Raw genomic sequence first — 22874 nt, forward strand, 5'->3', positions numbered from 1 at the left:
TCTTCACCATTCTGTCTATGTTCAACACTCAAATGAAGACCCATCCCTTACCCAGATGTCTGAGATCAATGACTTACTTTATGCCACTTCAGCCATCTACTGGAATGGTTGGCCACACCCTGGACACTGCCAATGTGCAAACTGGTCCAGCTCTGAAAAAATTAATTCTGACATACCACCCTGCCTACAACATCCTATTCCCCCAGCTTACCCTCTCCCTTGACCACTCCCATCACACTTGTTATTCCAGCACACTGAGATCTCCACATCACTTTCTCTCTGCCCATCCACCTCCCTCTTTCTTCACCTCCCACCCTATTCAGCTAGCATGGCTTCTCATTTTAATTATTGTTTCCCAGCCAGGCACGGTGGCTCACGTCTGTAATCCCAGCACTTTGGGAGGCCAAGGTGGGCAGATCACGAGGTCAAGAGTTCAAGACCAGCCTGGCCAACATGGTGAAACCCTGTCTCTACTAAAAATACAAAAATAAGCTGAGTGTGGTGGCAGGGGCCTGTAATCCCAGCTACTTGGGAGGTGGAGGCAGGAGAATTGCTTGAACCTGGGAGGTGGAGGTTGCAGTAAGCCAAGATTATGCCGCTGCTGTAAATTCTTAGTAAATACCAACCTTGTATAAAACCAACTCTTCATCTCCTCTATGCCTGCACCAAGGCAGATGAACAATATTGAATGAAATTATAAGCCAGAATAAGCTATTAAGGCCAAGCACAGGGGCTCACACCTGTAATCCCAACACTTTGGCGGGGCCAAGGCAGAAGGATCACATGAGCCTAGGAGTTCGAGATCAGACTGGGCAACATAGTGAGACCCCGTCTCTACACAAAAAACAAAAAAATTAGCTGAGCATAGTGGTGGGCACCTATAGTCCCAGCTACTCAGGAGGGTGAGGTGGAAGGAATGCTTGAGCTCAGGAGGTCAAGACTGCAGCGCACCATAATCGTGCCACTGCACTCCAGCCTGGGCGACAGAGCAAGACCCCATCTCTAAAAACATAAAATAAATATAGCTATTAAATTCTTGGTTTTCAACCTCAAATGGGCGGCAAACTGATGGAGTTTGCCTACTTGGCTTACTACTCTCCCATTCTCCACAACTGTTTCGAATGTGCTCCCTCTTCTCAATCCCTGCGTTTCTATACTGACTACACTCAATGAAAGCCCTTGCCTGCTGTCTCTAATTAGAACTCCATCAACTCCCCACACCAAATCAACAAAGCTATTGACATCTACACTCACCATGCTCCCTTGCCTCCTGCCTCCTCCCCACTCTTAAAATTCCTGTATCTGTTGTTTAGAGCCCATGCCCTTCAGGGGTTTATACTATCAATTATTCTCTCCCCTTCTAACAGTTTTTTCCTGTAAAGACTTAAACACATTCACATCTGTCCCATCTCACAACTTACACACACAGCCACAAATCCACTGGATCAGAAATCTCTCAAGCGATTCCCTTGAACCTCTCTTCTCCTTCTCACTGCTGAACTACTTGAAAGAATTGCCAACACTATCTCCGTTACTTCACATCCCACATACTCCTAGACACCCCCCCCCCAAGTTTACAGGTTTCTGCCTCTAAAACATCTCTAGAAATGGTAACTAATCTCTGTCACTAAATCCAATGTACATTTTAAGTCCTATCTTTTGTTTGATCCCTCAGCAGCATTGAAACTGTTGACAACATCTTCCTTCTTGAACACTGTCTCAGTGTACTGATACTACATTTTCCTCTTCCAATCTGATTCGCTGACAATTCCTCCACAAGCTCCTCTGACAATTCCTACCCTTTCTCAATGTTAACCTTCAACGTTGCATGTCTTTGGGACTCTGCTTAGCTTTCTTGCCTCACTCTCAAATCTCTCCCTACTTCATGGGGTCTGTTTCTCTGGATTCAAGTGCCAGATTTAAGTCCACGACTCTAGGCCAGACGTCTCTTCTGAATTCCAAAATGCAATATCCAAATCCCTGTTTAACATCTCCAAACACATGGCCTGCAGGAATCTCAAAATCAATGGGTCTAGAACTAAACTCCTCTTCTTCCTCCACAAACTTTCTACCCTTCTGAGTTTCCTATCTCAGGAAATGGGACCCCACCATCCAACCAATTGTTCAAGCCAGAAACCCCTGAAACTCCCTGTCATTCCACACAGCACCATCATCAGGTTTGATGATTCTACCTTCTAAAGAACAATTAAGTCTCCTTCTCTACATTTCCATAGCCACCACTCTATCTCCTGGCTCCAATCCATGCCAACAGTTACGTTTCTAAAACATGTATTTCTACTTAAAATATTTCTTTGCTTAAAACTCTTTAGTAGCTTCCTATTGACTACAGAATAAAATCCAAACTTCTAATTCTTATAACTATAACCATCATTTATTGAGAGTTTGCATGTGGTAAGTGACTGGTAGTTTCGATTAACAACTCTGTAAGAGCACTATCATCAGTTCTTCCAGCCTGGGCAACAGAGTGAGACTGTCCCAAAAAATAAAAAATAATTAGTTCTTCTTTTAGCAATAAGGAAAAGGAGACTCAGGGAGGTTAAGAATTTGATCTTACCACAAAGGTATAAGTGGCATAGCCAGGTTTCGAACCAAGGTTTTTTTCCGAAGTCCATATACTCCATTACCAAACCACACTGCCATTCGATCTCTTTCACAATGTGACCCATTTTAGTTCTACAGCCTCATCTCCAGTCCCTCTACTCTTTCCAACACACTGCATGCCAGCCTCCTAATCAGACATTTTTTCAAGTACATATCTTACTCTCCCAGTTTTAATCTTTTACATCTAATCTTCCCTCTTCCTGAAATGCCCTTTACCCTTCTTTGTCCAACTGGCAAATTCTCACTAGTCTGTCAAGGTCTGGTTCAAGGACACCATCTTTCAAAGGCCTATTCTAACAGCCATGGGCAGAATTAGATATTCTTTTTTGAGTTCCCAAAGCATTTTACAAGTCTGTTATAACATTTGTGTAGCATATAATACATGTATTCACACAGCAGCATGAGCAACTCAGGGACAGGGATCCTATCTTATAGATTTCTATGCATTCCCAGTGCCTAGTACAGTATATGCTACATAAACCAATTATTCAATTATCCTGGAAGACTGTGCAACTATCAGGTGTTATTATAATAACAAAAATAACATTCAGAGAGATCAAGGGACTTTTACAGGGAACATAATAGGTAGCATGATGAGGGATGAAAAAGAGGTGTTGTGACTGTGACTCCAGGGTTCCTTCCATGGTCAGTGCCCTGTGTATTCCAGTTTGGACAACATTTTATGATGATGATGATGTGTTTTGGAGTATGCTGCAATTGTTGTTGCAATCTCACTCAGATATGCTTTCTCTTTCATAGCAAATGTATGGACTGTAATTTTATTCCATTTGTATTCTGTCAGAGTACCTAGCACGGTGTTCAGTTCATGTCATTTAGTTAAAGTTTGATACTAAAATTATTTTTTTGAAGGTAAAAATCATCTATAAAAAAGTAAGGTTAACACTAGCAATTTAAACTAGATATGCTATTTCCAGCCAGTTTATTCCGCAGATTTATATCCAACTGCCCTCCAGTACAACCCCCTAAACCCACTAAAACCCAACTCCTACACAGGACTCAGTGCAGAAGATTCAACTAACAATTCAGTGCTCAACATGGGTCAAGCACTGTACCAGGCATTTTTCAAGCACTATCTCAGCAGAAATGCAGGACCCCAAACTCAGCTGTCAATGTTGCACATACAACATTAACATCTATAAATCAGCCACAGCTGCTCCAGATAGAATTTATAGAGTCCATTATCATCTTACATTATTCACTACACAATTTATAACTAAATATATTAAAATTGAAGAGATGTCTCATAGAATATATTTCCCCAAATCTCACTTTCTAAATTAAACATAGTTGTGATATTAAATAAACACAGCTGTACTAAAACTAATAGTGTTTAATTAACTATGTAGTATTTTAATTTTAAACAATAATCCTTTTCAGAGAGAAAAGAACCAATTCACAATTATGAATTACAAAATATTTAAAAATAAAAACATGTAAGGATAAAACAAAACTAAAACAAACAAAAAAGTCCACTAAGCACTATAAATTAACAACAAGCAAAATACTGGCAAATATTTGGTTCCACAATTCTAAAAACAGGTACAAATTTGCTAAAATGGTGGCTGGGCATGAAGGTTCATGCCTGTAATCCCAGCACTTTGGGAAGGCGAGGCAGGTGGATCACCTGAGGTCAGGAGGATCACCTGAGGTCAGGAGTTTGAGACCAGCCCGGTCAATATGGTGAAACTCCATCTCTACTAATAATACAAAAACTAGCTGGGCGTGGTGGCCCGCGCCTATAATTCCAGCTACTCAAGGGCTGAGGCACAAGAATCTCTTGAACCTGGGAGACAGAGGTCGCAGTGAGCCAAGATTGTGCCACTGCAATCCAGCTTGGGCAACAGAGTGAAACTGTGTCTCAAACAAACAAACAAAAAAATAGCTAAAATGGGGATATTTAAATTTACGAACAACTAATAATAGCAGGAACATTATTTTCCTTTGAAGTTAAACATTTCTTCTGAAATCTCCTTTATATTATTTAGCAAACCTTTCTCTCCTTTGATAGAAAAGCAAATATTATCCCAACCTGTTTTGAATATACTGGGATCCAAATTAATAAAATATTAATATAACTATTGTTTTTTTAAAAATAGGACCCTCCATTAAAACATTTTTTTTCCTTAGAGATAGGATCTTGCTATGTTACCCAGGCTGGTCTTCTTCTCTTTTCTTGCTTTCTTTTTTTTTCCCAGGCTGGTCTTTAACACCTGACCTCAAGCAGTTCTCCCACCTTGGCCTCCCAAAGTGCTAGGATTATAGGCTTGAGCCACTGCACACAGTCTAAAAAAAAAGAAATTTTTAATAAAAAATTGTTTTAATACAAAATACAAAAAATTAGCTAGATATGGTGGCACCCTGTAATCCCAGCTACTCAGGTGGCTGAGGCAGGAGAATCCCTTGAACCTGGGAGGCAGAGGTTGCAGTGAGCCAGGATCATGCCACCGCACTCCAGCCTGGGTAACAGAGTGAGACTCTGTCTCAAAAAAAAGAAAAAAAAAAATTCTAAAATTTTAGTTGCATCCAATTTTCAAAGACAAATTACACTGCAGAGGAAGTGCATTACCCTTGAAAAAAATTTTCACCTCTTCTAAAAACAGAATCCAATTGGAAAAGGAAGTTATTAAAGTTGTTTCTATTCTTTTAAATAACTTTAGAAAAAGTGGAAAATCAATTTTCTCTTCAGGGCTATATCCAACTGATGAAACAGAATGTCTCTGAAAGTAATCAAAAGAAAACTTGAAAAATTCTATTTGGATATTTGTAAAGTGTTGGTAGAAACTTTCTTCTATTTCGTAAGGTTAAATACAAGTATAGCCAAAAGGCCAGGAGGAAGAATAAAACCCTGGGGACTCTTCAAACTCTACAATTCCGCTGAACTATCGACATCCTCACAAATGGTCTACTTTCTAACTGAAAAGACCAGTACTTGGCATACGTCAACTGACATACCCACACGTCCCCTACAGCGCCTAGCATGGTACACAGTACATGGTACCTTAAGTGAATGGCTGAATAATTTGAGTATATAATAGAATATATATACATACATACATGTATGTGTACATCTATACATCCATTTACTCATCATGAACTTTAAGTAGAATTTTCAAAAGAACAGAAAAACATACATCTACCTACCTTAGATTTGTCTTAATATATTTTTTCCTTGCACATTTGCTCATTGTTAAGACATTTGTAATCAATGCTTTCCTCCTTTCCCGTTTTCTTTATTTATCCTGCAGTAAAATTATAATGTTGAATTGGGAGATCGTAACATTTCACTTCAAAAAACTCTCAAATTAAATTTTATTTAAATTAAAACCTCTCAAAATGAGGCCAGGAAGAACATTCTAATTTCTATAAAACTAAAAATACAAAACACCACCCCCTGCCCCGCAAAAAAAACCAAAAGACTAGAAAGCTAAAAACAGCCCTGTACTGTTTTTTGTCAATCTTATTTCTACTGTATTTTTCTTATCTTCCCAGGGGGAAAAAATTGACAAAACTGAAATGATACACTATTTTTCTGATTATTTGCTACTGAAGACAAAGCAGTGCTATCTAAATCATCTAATACACACTAAGTATAGCTCATGGGTATCAGCTCTATTTTTAAGAAGTAATGATCATTTAATAAACTTAATGAATTATTTCCTTATACTTCACTTCAATGCAACAAAATTTTCATTTACCTTAAATTCCAACTTGGGTTTTTATCCAAAAATTAAACTCCAAACAAAATACATTTATTCAAAACGTCCTTCTGATAGCCTTCAATCCATGAAAAAAACCTAGTTTAGACACTGTAGCAATTAAACTCTATTTTTTTTACTAATATCTTTAAAAAGATATATTTGACATGTGGAACAAAGTAAAACTGGCAAAAAAAAAAAAAAAAAAAAAGACAAAAGAACACATGGTGTTCTTATAAGAAGAAATGAGACTCAAAATTATTTTGCCTAGTTATGGATTTCTGTGCCATATTTTGAAGGCCATCTAACATCCTGATAAAAACTTTATTAGGTATGATTCCAAAAATAACATTTGGCATTCACCTTACTTTCACCAGCATGTTGCTCTATGTTCACCCTCTGGTGTAATAGCTTCAATTAATTTCTTTTTTTTCGTTTTTTGTTTTTTGTTTTTGAGACTGAGTCTTGCTCTGTCACCAGACATGGTGGCTCACACCTGTAATCCCAGCACTGTGGGAGGCTGAGGCAGCAGGTTTGCTTGAACTCAGGAGTTTGAGACAAGCCTTGGCAACATAGTGAGAACTTGTCTCTACAAGAAAACTGACCAGGTATGGTGGCACAGGCCTGGACTCCCAGCTACTCAGGAGGCTGAGGTGGGAGAATCACTCGAGCACGCAAAGTTGAGGCTGCAATGGGCCATGTTCGCACCATTGTACTCCAGCCTAGGTGACAGAGCAAGACCATTCACAGACCTACACTCTTTCGAGACAGTCTCAAAAAAAAAAAAAAAAAAAAAAAAAAAAAAAAAAAAAAAAAAAAAAAATTCTGGGAGTCCTTAATTTAGAGCTGGAGAAAACAATCGTGCTCATCCCTAAGTAACCTCTAGGCACCTCTGCCCGCAACAGCAGTGCTTAGACAGACACACTGCTTTCAGAGTCCCCTCCTAAGGGTTCCTCTAAATGATGGCATACAATCCCGGTCAAATTTGGAACTGTAGGCAGCAGGCAGGTTTATCAGACCTTACTAAGCGCACTAAGGCGATGGTTACTACTGCTACCATCTGCCCCCAGCATAGAGACAAGAGACAGTAGGGCATTTGAACAGGCTCCTCACAACAGGAACAAAAAGCAGAACTGATGCCATTCTGAGATTAAACCTTATTCTGTTATACTACACTAGCATTTCACATAGGGACATCTTATGCTCCTTAAAAGTTGTATAACCCATTAGATGCCACCCCCTCACACTAGATGCTGGGGCACTGCAGGAGACAGCTCTCCAGGAGCCTACAATCTAAAGAGGGGGCAGATGTGTCAATAAAATAATAATAGCACTTGAACAATAATGGCAACCACAGCACTATATCATAGAAACAAATGCCAATTTCTGTATTTCACTTGGAAATATTTTATTTGCTGAATAATAAATTCTTGTGGTTCAAAACTTTAAAACTAGAAAAAGGTATTCAGAGAGGTCCAGGAACAGCCACCTGCTTCCTCTTCCCAGAGGTAACCAGCACTGAAGAAAGCACCATATTCTTGCCATGGGAGCCACAGGATATCAAAAAGAAAAACTAGCCTCATACCCGAATAAGGACAAGATAAACTTGACCCTGACTCAGGATGATCAGAGTCTTACTTCATTCCAACTATTCTCCACAAGGTCACCAATGAATGCTTGCCCGCTTGCCAAATCTAAAAGGATGCTTTCTAGTCCCCATCTTCCTCAATACCCCTACAGCATTTCCTCCTCTATTTGAAACTTTGTCCTCTTTGAATTCTTTATGACATTACTTTCATGCTTTTCTTCCAAATTATCTAGCCTTTTGTTCTCTATCTTCTTTGGCGCATTTTTTTTTTAAATGTCTCTCTTTTTTTTTTTTTTTCCCCAGAAATGGGTATCACTGTGTTGCCCACGTTGGTCTCAAACTCCTAGCTTCAAGCAATCCTCCCACCACAGCCTCCCAAAGTGTTGGGATTACAGGCATGAGCCACTGTAATCAGCTCTCCAGTTATAATTTCTGATCAGATCTCTTTATACCTAAACTCCCAGAGAACACTGATATATCCTGTATACTACCAATCTACCAATTTTCTTTTTTTGGGGGGTGGAGGGCATTCTGGCAAAAACCAGAGAGAGAGCTTGCTGGACAAATTCTAAGAGCCGTGACACTTATATACTACCAATTTTCTACAGGAATAATTTAAAAGTCCCATCTGCCAAGGGACTCTTAAGCTTTAGCTTTTAGAGCAGAAAGGCATATTTTAGAGGAGTTTGTTACAGGCAAGTAATAACTTATAAGAAGAAATGAGACTCAAAATTATTTTGCCTAGTTATGGATTTCTGTGCCATATTTTGAAGGCCATCTAACATCCTGATAAAAACTTTATTAGGTATGATTCCAAAAATAACATTTGGCATTCACCTTACTTTCACCAGCATGTTGCTCTATGTTCACCCTCTGGTGTAATAGCTTCAATTAATTTCTTTTTTTTCGTTTTTTGTTTTTTGTTTTTGAGACTGAGTCTTGCTCTGTCACGCAGGCTGGAGCGCAGTGGCACCATCTCAGCTCACCGCAAACTCCACGTCCCAGGTTCAAGCAGTTCTGCAGTTCTCGTGCCTCAGCCTCCCAAGTAGCTGGGATTACAGGCACAGGCCACCACGCCCAGCTAATTTTTGTATTTTTAGTAGAGACGGTGTTTGACCATGTTGGACAGGCTGGTCTCAAACCCCTGACTTCAAGTGATCCGCCTGCCTCGGCCTTCCAAAGTGCTGGGATTACAGGCTTGAGCCATCGTGCCAGGCTTAATTAATTTCATTGCTGTCAGTATACTTCAATATATAGCTTTCTATACAAATGATATTTAAAATATGTTGATTATGCTATAAAGGACATTTTGGGGACAAATGGTGAAATCTGAATATGGGATTATATATTACAGAGAGGGTAATAAAGCAAATGTTGGAAAACGCTCATATAAAATAAGCAAACAAATACAATATGCTGATAAAGATAGTATTAAATTAACACTTAAAAATGTTGAGGCCAGGTACCATGGGTCACCCCAATAATCCCAGCACTTTGGAAGGCTGAGGTGGGCAGATCACCTGAGGTCAAGAGTTCAAGACCAGCCAGCCTGGCCAACGTGGCGAAACCCCATCTACTAAAAATACAAAATTAGCCAGGCATGGTGGCATGCACCAATCCCAGCTCCTTGAGAGGGTGAGGCAGGAGAATTGCTTGAACCCAGGAAGCAGAGGTTGCAATAAGCCAAGATCGCGCCCCTGCACTCCAGCCTGGGAAACAGTGAGACTCTGTCTCATTTAAAAAAAAAAAAAAAAAAAAAATTACAAAAATTAGCTAGCATGGTGGTGTGTGCCTATAATCCCAGCTACTCTGGAGGCTGAGGCAGGAGAATCACTTGAACCCACGAGGTGGAAATTGTAGTGAGCCGAGATAGCACCATTGCACTCCAGCCAGGGCAACAGAGCTGTCTAAAAAAAAAAAAAACAAAACAAAAAACTTTGAATACCTAATCTGCTGTGGTTAATTACATTAATACCTTAATGTAACTTTCTGGAAAAATTAGGTATATATAAGAATTAAACTTCTTGGGCAAGTTTACTAGAATACCTAAGTCTACTTAACCAATTTCCAGCTCTCCATATTAACAGCATTCTCCACTCCTGTGAAGCTTACAGTATAGCTAATGCCCACCACAGTTCTCTAGTGTGCCCAAGCACTTGTGTTCACTCCAACAGGGATGAGTGCTTACCAAGAGTTAGTTGTATTTGTCACCAAACCTGATTATGCCAGCCATACTTGTTGCAATTTTGTAATTTTATTAAATAGTACCTTAGATGAAATGACTAAGTGGATTAAATGATTCAAAAAGAGAACTGTTTCTCTAAAGACTAAGTTGAATGCTTTGGAAAGACAATACAGTTAGTTTTGCTTTTTCTGCTTTAAAAAAACTGCTTCTGCCCAGGCGCCGTGGCTCACGCCTGTAATCCCAGCACTTTGGGAGGCCAAGGCGGGTAGATCACATGAGGTCAGGAGTTCGAGACCAGCCTGGCCAACATGGTGAAACCCTATCTCTGCAAAAAATACAAAAGTTAGCCAGGCATGGTGGCGGGCGCCTGTAATCCCAGGTACTTGGGAGGCGAAGGCAGGAGAATCGCTTGAACCCGGGAAGGTGAAGGCTGCAGTGAGCCGAGATCGCTCCACTGCACTCCAGCCTGGGCAACAAAGTGAGACTCTGTCTAAAAAAAAAAAAAAAAAAATCTGCTTTTGGACTAGATATTACAGTTGGAGATAACTATGAAATACGGGAAATATTAAATGAAGATTTATAAGACACTTGCCAAACAATCTAAGTTCCTACGCCACTTTCAAAAACCCAAAAATATAAACTGTAAATTATGCATTATTGAGATGGTTTTGGAAAGAAAAGCTAAGAAAAATAATAAGAAAAACTGAAAGCACTGCAACTAGCACATCCAAAAGAAAAAGAAAGGAATGTGGAATAAAAGGTATCATACCTTTTACAGAAGCAGGAAGAGAAAGAACACAGAGAAATACAATTTGGTTCTGTGATGAAGCAAGGTTTTAGTTCTTTGCAAAAGTAGATATCCATAGGTTAACTGTAATTTAAGTAGCAATAGCAATAAAGTTTGAAAGATAAAGGAGAATATGAAGATCATATTGTAAAGTTGGTCCTTCTCAACCAAGTCGATTAAAATATTAAGAGAAGGTGGGGCTAGTTATAAGACAAATAATTCCAACAGCTGAAATTGACAGGGATGAGACTATGGTTACCCATTTTAGGGGAAGGAGATGAGTACAGGAAAAACGACGTGAGAAAGCAGTACCATGAAATTACACCATTAGTCTTACACTCTTTATGAAGCAAAGTTACAATAACTTTCAAAAAATAATCTTTACACTTTCATGTAAAAACAGAATAGCCAAAAGGGATACTCGTAAATAAATATTCCAAACACTTGTAAATGTCTTTAATATTTCAAACATGAATTATACATAAATTCAGGAGGCTCTCTAATACAGATTCACGGCTACTCCAATTTAATTGCCTGAGATACCTGTTATTAAGAAATCTTAACTCTTTACTAAAATCACTAAAGGATTAGCTATTCAATAAGTGTCTCTTTTGCAATTAATTTCCCCACCTGCTGCCTGCTTTTGGCTATTTCACAGTAAATGACCTACAGAATCGGCTGCTGAGGAGGAAATGAAAAATGAAATTCAAATAATCATGGTCTATCTCCATCCTTTCAAACACCTCCCTCCCCCACCACCACCACTTCATGTGAAACCAAATTTTTATTTTACGTTTTTTGAGACTGAGTCTCGCTCTGTCACTCAGGCTGGAGTGCAGTAGCACGATCTTGGCTCACTGCAACCTCCAACTCCCGGGTTCAAGCGATTCTCCTGCCTCAGCTTCCTGAGTAGCCGGGATTACACATGCAAGCCACCATGCCCAGCTAATTTCTGTATTTTTAGCAGAGACGGGGTTTCACCACGTTTGGTCAGGCTGGTCTCGTGATCCACTCACCTCGGCCTCCCAAAGTGCTGGGATTACAGGCATGAGCCACCGCACCTGGCCAATGTGAAACCAAATTTGTAAACTTTTGAGGGAGTTATTTGCTTGACTAGGCTCACTGTAATGTTGTCTTTTTTTTTTTTCTTCCAATTGCATGCTTCTTTACTGCACATTAAGTACATTTCAAAACATCTACATATTAAGTATAAATGCATTAACTACTAGATAGTAAATCTGACAAAGTAAACTACCTGAATCAGCTTAAGATCAGAAAAAATAATTTTACCATTATTTTACTTACCTAGATTGGGCCTATCTTACACATCTGAACAAAACCTGTATCTTTCTAAGTGCAGAAACATGCCTAATTTTACTCCTCCAGAAATTTTTAAGAGTAAAAACATTCCAAGCACCCATATTCAGTAATATAGGTCTTTATGTATGATACAGTTGCCACAATTCCAAGGGTGGACACTTTCACCATAATCAATGCTAGGATATAAATTCCAGTTAAAACCATTTCTAAGCCAAAAAAAAAAAAAAATCATTTTTTGTGCTATCAATGAAAACATTGAGGTTAAGAATATAAACAAAACTATCTGCTATTTTGCTATTCTAAGATGGATGATTTAAGTCTGCTATGTTTAAAAAAATACAAAAAAAAATCTTTACTAAGATAACTTTGAAGACACTGAGTTTATTTTGTGAAATTCTCAAGGAAAATATTAGCATTACATTAGCTCCACTCTTAAATGTTCACAGGATTTTACTAATATCTTGACATTTAATTGGCCTGGTTATACTACTGTTTAGAAAACATGCACAAAGATGCTTCTCATCTGTGGAGAACTGATGAGGCTTCAAAAACGTCTAACAAGAGGATGAGTTGCTAGTAAGGTTTTCTTAGAGGTAAGCATCCTTCCTGACCAATGAGATAGTGATTTAAGCAGTCTTTAAGCAAAACTACCATACAGTTTTGTAGCCTATGCATTTCCTCTACTTACAAAAACTACTTCACACACGTTGCCAGTAATTTCCTCTATCACTCCTATGAAGGCCTGTCATGAAATGTGCAAATAGATATCATTTTACTTTGTAAACCTTACTATAACTGAACTACAGTTATGCTTCACTTAATAATGGGGATACGTTCTTAGAAATATTAGGCAACTTCATTCTGCGAACATTATAAACTGCTCTTAAACAAACCAAGATGGCGTAACCGACTACACACTTATGCCAAATGGGATAGCCTGTTGCTCCTAGGCTACAAAACCTGTACAGCATGTTACTGTACTATATACTGCAGGTGATCAGAACACAGTGGAATGTATTTGTGTGTCGAAACATACCTAAACATAGAAAAGGTAATACTCTGCCCTCTGACATTAGGACAGCTAGGACATCACTAGGTGACAGGAATTCTTCAGCTCCATTATAATCTTAAGGGACATATATATGGTCCATCATTGATCAAAACATCATTATTCAGTGCAGTAAGATTTAAGGCATTTTCATAAGTAATATCAACAAAAATTTCCACTAATGATATCCTTAGGTTTTCTTCTTTGTTCTTGCTTATTCTCTACTGGATATACAGTATCAGAAAATGAAAACCTATGAGTAAAAGCATTTATTCTTAACAACAGCAGTCTTTATTGTAGAGCTCCCATTGCAAAAGGTATTTAAAATGTTATTGTCTAAAAGATTATTAACATAATTATTTAAAATGTTCATTTCTACCTATTGTGTAATGAGATACATCTTTCCTAAAATGGGTGGGGTTTTGTTTGTTTTGTTTTGTTTCTGAGACAGAGTTTCGCTCCTGTTGCCCAGGCTGGAGTGCAATGGCTTGATCTCGCCTCACTGCACCTTCTGCCTTCTGGGTTCAAGCGATTCTCCAGCCTCCGCCTGCTGAGTAGCTGGAATTACAGGCATGGGCCACCATGCCCGGCTAATTTTGTATTTTTAGTAGAGACAGGGTTTCTCCGTGTTGGTTAGGCTGGTCTTGAACTCCCGACCTCAGGTGATCCGCCTGCCTTAGCCTCCCAAAATACTGGGAGTACAGGCATGAGCCTCCACGCCCAGCCTAAAATGGGTTTTTTAAGTTCCTGTGTTGATAATATCAAAACTGTATTCAATGTACAATAATAATTCTTTTCAAAGCTGACTTTTACATACGGAATCCATCAGTTTACTTAAGTAGAAACAATAAAATTCGGCATTTCAGGCTTATTTCCTTGTCAACGTTGATAAGGAAATATAAAAATATTGGTTCTAAAACTGCTCTAAAAAATAACGTCTCTCAGTGGTTCAGCTATTACTTGCACTGCTCAGTTTTAAGAAGTCTATCTAAAAGGAACAGGACATTTGAGAGCTCTTCAGTAGGACTATCCACTTCAACAATAAACCTAGCTCAATCTTCTGGCCCAATACTTAATTTGCAGGGAATACAACTTAGGAGAAAATACAACTTCAGAAACGTATGTCTATATTGGTAAAGATTCAGTCAGAATTCCTTATGTACATTAATAATGCAAAACTTTTCCCTACTTTTCATGAAACGGTCATAACCCTAAGCAAGATTTTGTATTTTGATTACGCAATGACTCACCTGAGTATGAAACTGGAATACAGCCTATTAACTATGGATTTGAGAGTTTAAAATTCAGAAAGTAGAAGTAAATTTCATTAACTTTCACGGACAATGCAAAAACAAAAAGACTAAAAATAAAAATGTCCTCTGTGTTTACGCATTAAATAAAAATTTATTCATATACTGTCACCAAAATATGTACACAAACATCACCGTAATTACAACTTCACACTCACCAAAATGATTCCATATCCATCACCAACTCACTGGGAAAGTATGTGTTATATTCATCTATTTACAGATTCGCCAAAGTCGTGTGTATACTGATGATGCTTTAAGTGTTTACTCATTCAGGATCAAAACCATTTTAATGTATTTGTTAAAGTTGTGTCGGGATCAATACATAGTTCTTTAAACATCAGTTTTAATACTTAGCATTTATTGGCCAAACATATTGTGTGCAATTTGCCTTCCTTTGGGAAAAAAAAATTACTTTAGATTTAAAGACTTTAAGACTACTATGACTTAGGAAGGGAAAGTTTGTTATCCAAAAACAGAATCAAGACTAAGAAAAAAAGGCCGGGTGCGGTGGCTCACGCCTGTAATCCCAGCACTTTGTGAGGCCGAGGCGGGCGGATCACTAGGTCAGGAGATCGAGACCATCCTGGCTAACACGGTGAAATCCCGTCCCTACGAAAAATACAAAACATTAGCCAGGCGTGGTGGCAGGCACCTGTAGTCTCAGCTACTTGGGAGGCTGAGGCAGGAGAATGGCATGAACCCGGGATGCGGAGCTTGCAGTGAGCCGAGATCGTGCCACTGCACTCCAGCCTGGGCGACAGAGCCAGACTCTGTCTCAAAAAAAAAAAAAAAAAAAAAAAAAGACTAGGAAAAAAACGTGGTGCTCAAAGCAAAAGCAAAACAAAACAGCGTGGTTTATTAATGTAATCTGATACAATGTTCATAGCGGACCTCTCACTGTTCAATCTAGGTTTTTGTGTCAAGGGAAAGGTGCACTCTTATCCGCCCGGCAAATTAAATAGAAAAGAAAACTGAGTCACGTACATAAACCACACTGTTAACGGGCTCTTTCAGTTTCAATGACACTTTGAGACTGGCCTTGTAAGTCACAATTTCTTAAAATGTGATTACAAACTGACAGCTGCTTCACTGAGCAGCATGCAGGAAACCCCTAAGTGATTTCAAACTCAGGTATCTGATATACAAATAAAACGCAACAGGATCAAGAAACATGTTGAGGCTGGGCGCGGTGGCTCACGCCTGTAATCCCAGCACTTTGGGAGGCCGAGGTGGGTGGAAAGTCAGGAGTTCGAGACCAGCCTGACCAACATGGTAAAAGCCCCAGCTCTACTAAAAATACAAAAATTAGCCAGGCGTGGTGGCGCATGCCTGTAAACCCAGCTACTCGGAAGGCTGAAGCAAGAGAATCGCTCGAACCCAGCAGGCAGACGCTGCAGTGAGCTGAGATCATGCCGCTCGCTGCATTCCAGCCTGGGTAACAGAGCAAAACTGTCTCAAATAAAAAAAAAAAAAAAAAAAAAAAAAAGAAGCATGTTTAATAATGTGTTTATTCTCCAAATTCAGCAGGCTCTGGAAACCTTTCCAGATGGCCCTAAAAAGGTAAGACTCAGGCGGAAGGGAAAATGCGCCATTCGAGAGCGGTCGCGGCTCTGCCCTTCCCTCTCCTAAGACTGCCCGCGCCCGGGACCGAATGACTCAGCTACGAGGCCCTCCGGCCGGGTTTTGGGAAAAACGGGCTGCGTTCGCTGAAGTTTGAACTGAGCTCGCAAAGTGGGGCAGAGGCGCTGTGGGCACTGAAATCCGAAGTCCTTACTTCTGGCTTCCTTTTCCTTTTCCGAGTTAAACCGCTCCCCTGAGCCGCAAGGCTCTCTCAGGGCGGATTTTCCAACTCGTCCCAAGTTCGCGAGGAGGCAGGCGGGTCCCGGGACAGCTGAGATGACCAAGCGGGCGTGGACCGAGAAGGCAGCGGCCACGGGGGCGCCAAGCGAGGGGCCGCGTCAGGTGAACTCGCGGCTTCCCAGCCAAACCTCCGCCCGGCTCCGGGGTCCCGGCCCGCCACCCACGGCTCCGCTCGGCCTCCGCTGCTCCACCGCCCCCGGCTCCGCTCCGCCTCCTGCCTCCACCTCCGCCTCCTGCGCCGCGTCGCCGGCTGCTGGGTCTCGGGGCCGGGGCCGGCGCACCACTTACCCGCCGCAAAGGGATTTACGTAGCGGACCTCGTCACTGATTACGGACGCGAGGAGGTGGAGACGGCGAGCCCGACCGCCGCTCAGCAGCGGCGCCGCCGCCCAGCAACCCGGCGCCGGCAGCGGCCCCACGTAGTCCCCACGTCAGCTCTGATGCGGTAGCCGCGGCCTCCCTGCCGACCCCGGACCAAAAGTAGCGCTGCAGCCGACGGAACCGCGTTCTCCCGCCCCGCCCTCCTCTCCCCCACGCCGGGACGGCCTCCCGGGGGACGCCCCGAGGAAAAATCCAGGCTCGAACTCCGCCCCCTGCCGGCCGCCAGCAGGAGTGAGGCGCCACAATCCAACAATGAAATGGAACGGGGGAAGGGCGGCGGGAAGGAGCGGGTCAGGGGGCGGGGCCTAGGCGTGGGGAGAAGTAAGGTCAGGGGGCGGGGCCAAGAGGAGGAACTAGCCTGGAGGTGGGGCGGAAGGTAGGGGCCGGGGGAAGGCTGGAAATCGAAAGCTGACCTTGCCGCGCCGCGCCGCGCGTGCGCCGGAAGTCCAATGACTTGTCAGCCAGAGTAACGGCTGTCGCCAGGTCCCCAGGGTCTCGAGGTCAGTTTCTTCCTAAAGCCGCCAACCCCAAGCCAAGATCCGCGAGCGTGTCACCTCTGTCCAGGCCGGACTGCAGTGGCGTGATCTCGGCTCTGCAACGTCTATCTCCCGAGGCTCAAGTGATCCTCCCGCCTCAGCCTCCTGAGTAGCTGGGACTACAGGCGTGCTTCTTCTGACTTTTAAAAGCTGTCTACATGCCTTAACTAGTGGCCCTTTTCCTCCGTCTTCACAGCCAGTCACAGCTGGTTGAGTCCTTCTCCAAAGGAAGCTTGAGCGCCTGAGACAATCCACCTGCTTCTTCGGGTCGTTTCTTGCAGTTTATCCCAGTGTTTGACTGGAAATGCTCCGCATGCCGGGCGCACTGGCTCAGGCCTGTAATCCCAACACTTCGGGAGGCCAAGGTGGGAGGATCGCTTGAGCCCAGGAGACCAGCCTAGGGAACACAGTGAGACCCCATCTCTCTTTTTTTTTAAGATTAGAAAGGTCGGCCTGGGGCTCACGCCTGTAATCCCAGCATTTTGGGAGGCAGACATGGGCAGATCACTTGAGGTCAGGAGCAGCCTGGCCAACATGGTGAAACCCCATCTCTACTAAAAATACAAAAATTAGCCGGGAGTGGTGGCAGACACCTGTAGTCCCAGCTGCTTGGGAGGCTAAGGCAAGAGAATCGCTTGAACCTGGAAGGTCAAGGCTGCAGTGAGCTGAGAGATCGTTCCACTGCACTCCAGCCTGGGTGACAGAGCAAGGCTCCATCTCAAAAAAAAAAAAAAAAAAAAAAAAAAAAAAATTAGATGTCAGGAATAAAGAATAGCAGCATGGTTATAGAGTACAGTAGGTCGTCACTTAACGATAGGTTCTTAGAAACCATGATTTTTAGCCTAACAACTTACAGCAGGTCCACAAAAAAACATTTCATTCAATGTTGTCTTCGTTTCATTATAATATTGATGACAACAAAAATCGGTTTCATTGTACATTGTTTAACTGAAAACGAGTTTCTAAGAAGCTATTGACAATGTTAAGTGAGGATTTATTGTATTCTTTCATATCAGTTACTGTAGTGTCAGTGTTTTCATAATTTTCACTGAGCATAATCTAAATCCAATCTGAACCTTTGTTCAAATCTAATTTTCATAGGTCAAAGGGAATTGTGTCCACAACAATTGTCTGTGTAACAGAAGTTCATATGAATCAAAAAGAATCAAAGGAACGGCAATTTCTTATTTGCAAAGTATTTTCTCTCCTGTTTCCTTTCTTGTCAGTATTTTACTCCCATATGTATGTAGTCTTAATTATAAAGTTCAGAAAGCACAAACCATATTTTTTTGTTCATCTATTTTTTTTACGAAGATCAACACTAGAGGTGAGATACACATACTTATAAGCCCATCAGTTCATGGCCTCTGCTATCCCCTTGCCATAAGATGTAATAGACTTAAAAAACCATGCAGTTGGATCTGGGTTTAAATGTATGCTTGTTAGCTGTGGGCAAGTTTCATATCCTCTTAAGGGAAGCATAAGATTTTAAAATGGGAAGAAAAATAGTACCTACCTGTTAGGGTTATTATAGATTTTTAAAAAACATCTGCCATAAGATAAGTACTTAAAAACCTAGTCATGTTTGTGTTAGTCCAGTGTCTAGCTTTTGGGGCTCCTCACCTAGGTGATAGTTAATTCTCTGGTGGGGAGGGACAAGTAGGTCACCTACTTTTCTGAGAAAATACAGGCTGTCAGTCACACCCTTATCCTCCCTCCTCACTTCAAAATATCTTCCACTTTCCCTCCCTTTCTGGGTCGGGAGGAGCGCCTCTTTTCCTTTCCAAATCCAACTGTAAGTTAGCTGTCATTTCTTTCCCATATCAGATCTTGCTCAATTACCACGAGTCATACCTGCAGCTTTTTTCGTCCTCTTGGCTCCTTCATTCCCTACAAATGTGTATCTTGCCTCTTGAAAACCGTTGGCACTGCTAACCCTATAAGGAAGGCCACAGAGTTGCCAATTCCAGGTTGTACATTTACATTTCATTTTTTGCCCATTTGCTTACTGCTCCATCCCTTGCCATCCCCTTACCATCAGATTTCTCAAGAGAGGAAGGCAAGGCAGGGGCTGTATTCACTTCCTCACCACCCACTCGTTTGTTATTTCCTGCCAAATTTTTGCTCTCTTCCCTCTCTTTTTTTTTTAATTTAATTTTTATTTTTATATGTAGACATGGGGCCTCATTCTTGCCCAGGCTAGTCGGGAACTCCTGGGCTTAAGCAATCCTTCCACTTTGGCCTCTGAAAGTGCTGGGATTACAGGCATGAGCCATTGCACTTGGAATGATTACTAAATCTGTCCCCTTTCTGATTACTAAATCTGATGACTTTTTCTCATTTTTCATTCTACTTGACCTATTTTCCTCATCTGATACTACCAATGACTGCTGCCTTCTTTTTTAAATGTATTTACTTAGAGGCAGAGTCTTGCTCTGTCACCCAGGTTGGAGTGCAGTGGTGCAATCATAGCTCATTCAGCTTCAAATTCCTGGTCTAAAGCGATCCTCCCATCTCAGCTTCCCAAAGTGTTCGGATTACAGGCATAAGCCTGCCGCCTTCTTAATATAGTCTCCCTCCTGAATTTTCATGATACTTAGCTCTCATGGTTTCACTCATCTTTGTCTCCCTAATGTAGACAGTTACTAATTTTCTGTCCTTGGACATCATCTTCTATACTGTCCTCAAACAGTATTTTCCTTAGTTATCTAATCATACCCATTTTTTTGAAAGATAATTCTAACCTTTATACCCAAAGCTTCCGAATTCATTCATTAGCACCAGATCATATTTTCGAACACCTGACAGTTCTCACTTCCGTGGCCCATGAGCATTTCCAACTCATAGGTTCAAAACTACATGTCTTGTCTTCTTCCCCTTTCATACCTGAATCTTGATTTTTTATTGTTGTTTTGGCAATGTTAATGGCACTTTTCAGCTCCTTGTCATCCTGCCTCTACACCTTGAAATCATTTTGGTTGTTCGTCTACTCATGTCATTCAGGAGCCACATAGAAAATATTTTGAAGTGCCTGCTATGTTCCAGGCCCTGTGCTAAATGCTAAGTGTTGTTGCTTTTGCCTGTAGAAACTTGCACCCATCCCTTTTTTTTTATTCCCACTGTTACCTGTCTGGTACTTCCAGTATAGTTCATCCTAAGCATTTCTGTTTGATTCATTTTCCTTAGATATAGCTCTGGTAATGTGATTTCTCTTCTTAAAAAATCTACAGTGACTAGGAGGGACTGAAACTTAAGGAACAGAAGTGAAAGGAGATTGTGAATTATCTTTGGTGGCCTCTTGAATTGTGTACTGCAAGAGTGCTTTACATATTTTAAAAATAAATGACATTTTAATTGAAGCAAAAACTCCAGTGAGATGTTATTAGCTAACAGAGTACAACTAAGTTTGGCATGAAGTCATTTGTTTTGTTTTGTTTTTTGTATGTTTTGTTTATTTGTGGATAGGATCTTACTCTGTCACCCTGGCTGGAGTGCAGTGGTGCTGTCACAGCTCACTGCAGTCTTGACCTCCCAGGCTCAAGTCATCCTCCCACCTCAGCCTCCTGAGTAGCTAGGACTATAGGTGTGCACCATCACGCCTGTCTAATTTTATTTTTTTTAATATAGGTGGCTTCTCTAAAATGGGGATATTGGCCAGGCACGGTGGCCCACGCCTATAATTCTAGCACATTGGGAGGCCAAGGCAAGCAGATCACTTGAGGCGAGGAGTTTGAGAACAAACAGACTGGCTAATATGGCAAAACCCCATCTCTACTAAAAATACAAAAATTAACCGGGCATGATGGAGCAAGCCTGTGATCCCAGCTACCTAGGAGCCCCGAGGCATGTGAACCACTTGAACCCAGGGGGTGGAGGTTGCAGTGAGCCGAGATTGTGCCAGTGCACTCCAGCCTGGGCAATGAAGCAAGACTCTATCTCAAAAAAAATAAATAAATAAAATAAAATAAGGATATTATTACTACCTGCCTCACAAGTTACATGAATTAAATTAATGCATGTAAAGCACTAAATAAATGTAAGCTATAATCATTATTTTATGACTTGGCCAAGTTTCTTTGTTGACTTGTGTGAAATCTGACAACTTAGAAATCAAAATAAACCCCTTTGTTTTATAAATTAGAGAGTAGAGGCTGAGAGGTTTCAAAATGTCCTTTGGCTAGTAGATAGTAATATTAGAACTAGAACCCCGAACTTGTGACTTTTAGCCCTGTACTCTTTCTTTTCTCTACACCACAGATCCCAAGATTTAGCATTTTTCAAATGACTATCCTATTTTGTTTATTTTACTAATTTAATACAGAGAAAAACTAGAAAATGGATTCACCTTAAAAGCATTTCTACGCAGGCCCTTTCTATTCAAACTTTAGGATTTGAGACTTACAAAGATAGTGTGCCCAATTTAAATATTTGAGAAAGGTAAAAACAAGTTAGTATAATATGTGCTTGATTTATGATGTCTTTGATTTGCGATGTGGCAAAAAATGTTTCGTTCTATTAGAGAGTTAACAGTTCTATGTTCCAACATGGGAAATACCATTTTGTATGTGTGTTTACGTGCTTTTGGTTTTTAACTTTGGTAAACTTAAACCTCTAAATCTGATGTGCTCTGTGCTCAGGAAACTACTTAGAACTATCGCTAAAGGATATTGTAATAAAAACCCAGGCTACTGAATTATTTAAAACTATAAGATTGCAGTCATTAAACTAAACTAATTTTTATTTTATTTATTTGAGACAGGGTCTTGTTCTGTCACCTAGGCTGGAGTACAGTAGTGTGATCATGGTTCACTGCAGCCTCGACCTCCCGGACTCAAGCAATCGTCCCACCTCTGCTGACCAAGTAGCTGGGACTACAGACATGTGCCACCATGCCTCACTAAGGGAGAAGAAAGGCATAAGGAAAAGAGGAAGATTGTTATTATCAATATATTTCGTATTGGAAAAGGGCTCCATGCCACATTTTTGTTCTGTGGCCTTAGCCCCTCTCTCAGCCTAGTTTTCTTTAGCTGTAGAGCAGGGATCCTAGTACTGACTTCATAAAGTGTTTGTGAAGAAGAATACCTTAGCGAATAACATAAAGGTTTTAATACAGTGCATATCTTACAGCCTGGCCAACATGGTGAAACCCTGTCTCTACTAAAAATACAAAAAATCAGCTGGGCGTGGTGGTTTGCCCCTAGTCCCTGTTACTTGGGAGGCTAAGGCGGGAGAATCAATTGACCCTGGGAGGTGGGGTTTGCAGTGAGCTGAGATCGTGCCACAGCACTCCAGCCTGGGTGACAGAGTGAGTGAGACTCCACCCCAAAAGAATAAATAAATAAAGCCTATCTTCCGGCCAGAATATAAACTCCATGGATGGCATCTGTCTCATTTAACACTGTTTCCCCTAGAATCGCCTGTAGGAAGACATGACATGGGGAATGCATTAAGTAGCTCCCAATATGGTCATGTGCTCCCTTTAGGACTAAGATACTATTATTAAATAAATCATGGAAAAA

General features: G+C 41.0%; 1 protein-coding gene and 1 long non-coding RNA gene across 25 annotated transcripts in view; one reads left to right on the forward strand and one right to left on the reverse strand.

Annotated features, from left to right (window-relative positions):
- Positions 1-17074, reverse strand: part of CREM (cAMP responsive element modulator) — an 85663-nt gene extending 68589 nt beyond the window's left edge. For 9 of the 24 annotated variants that reach the window (XM_037986528.2, XM_008002805.3, XM_008002804.3 and 6 more), the window contains exons 1-2: positions 16728-17074; positions 5785-5882 (exon numbers count right to left, since the gene is read on the reverse strand). Coding sequence is in view for 9 of the 24 variants with exons in the window: in XM_008002805.3 (XP_008000996.1) it covers positions 5785-5828 (44 nt within the window). In the remaining 15 variants the exon portion in view is untranslated. Of the gene's footprint in view, positions 1-5784; positions 5883-16353; positions 16706-16727 lie in introns of those variants that run through there. The other 15 variants (XM_037986520.2, XM_073018852.1, XM_073018849.1 and 12 more) reach the window with 7 other exon arrangements.
- A 96-nt stretch (positions 17075-17170) lies between these two features.
- Positions 17171-22531, forward strand: LOC140712371 (uncharacterized). Its single transcript, XR_012093904.1, has 2 exons — positions 17171-17319; positions 22115-22531. It is a non-coding gene; the product is annotated as an uncharacterized lncRNA (long non-coding RNA).
- Positions 22532-22874: the final 343 nt, after the last annotated feature.

Source organism: Chlorocebus sabaeus, chromosome 9 (genome assembly GCF_047675955.1).
Source record: "Chlorocebus sabaeus isolate Y175 chromosome 9, mChlSab1.0.hap1, whole genome shotgun sequence".
Lineage (NCBI taxonomy): Eukaryota > Metazoa > Chordata > Mammalia > Primates > Cercopithecidae > Chlorocebus > Chlorocebus sabaeus.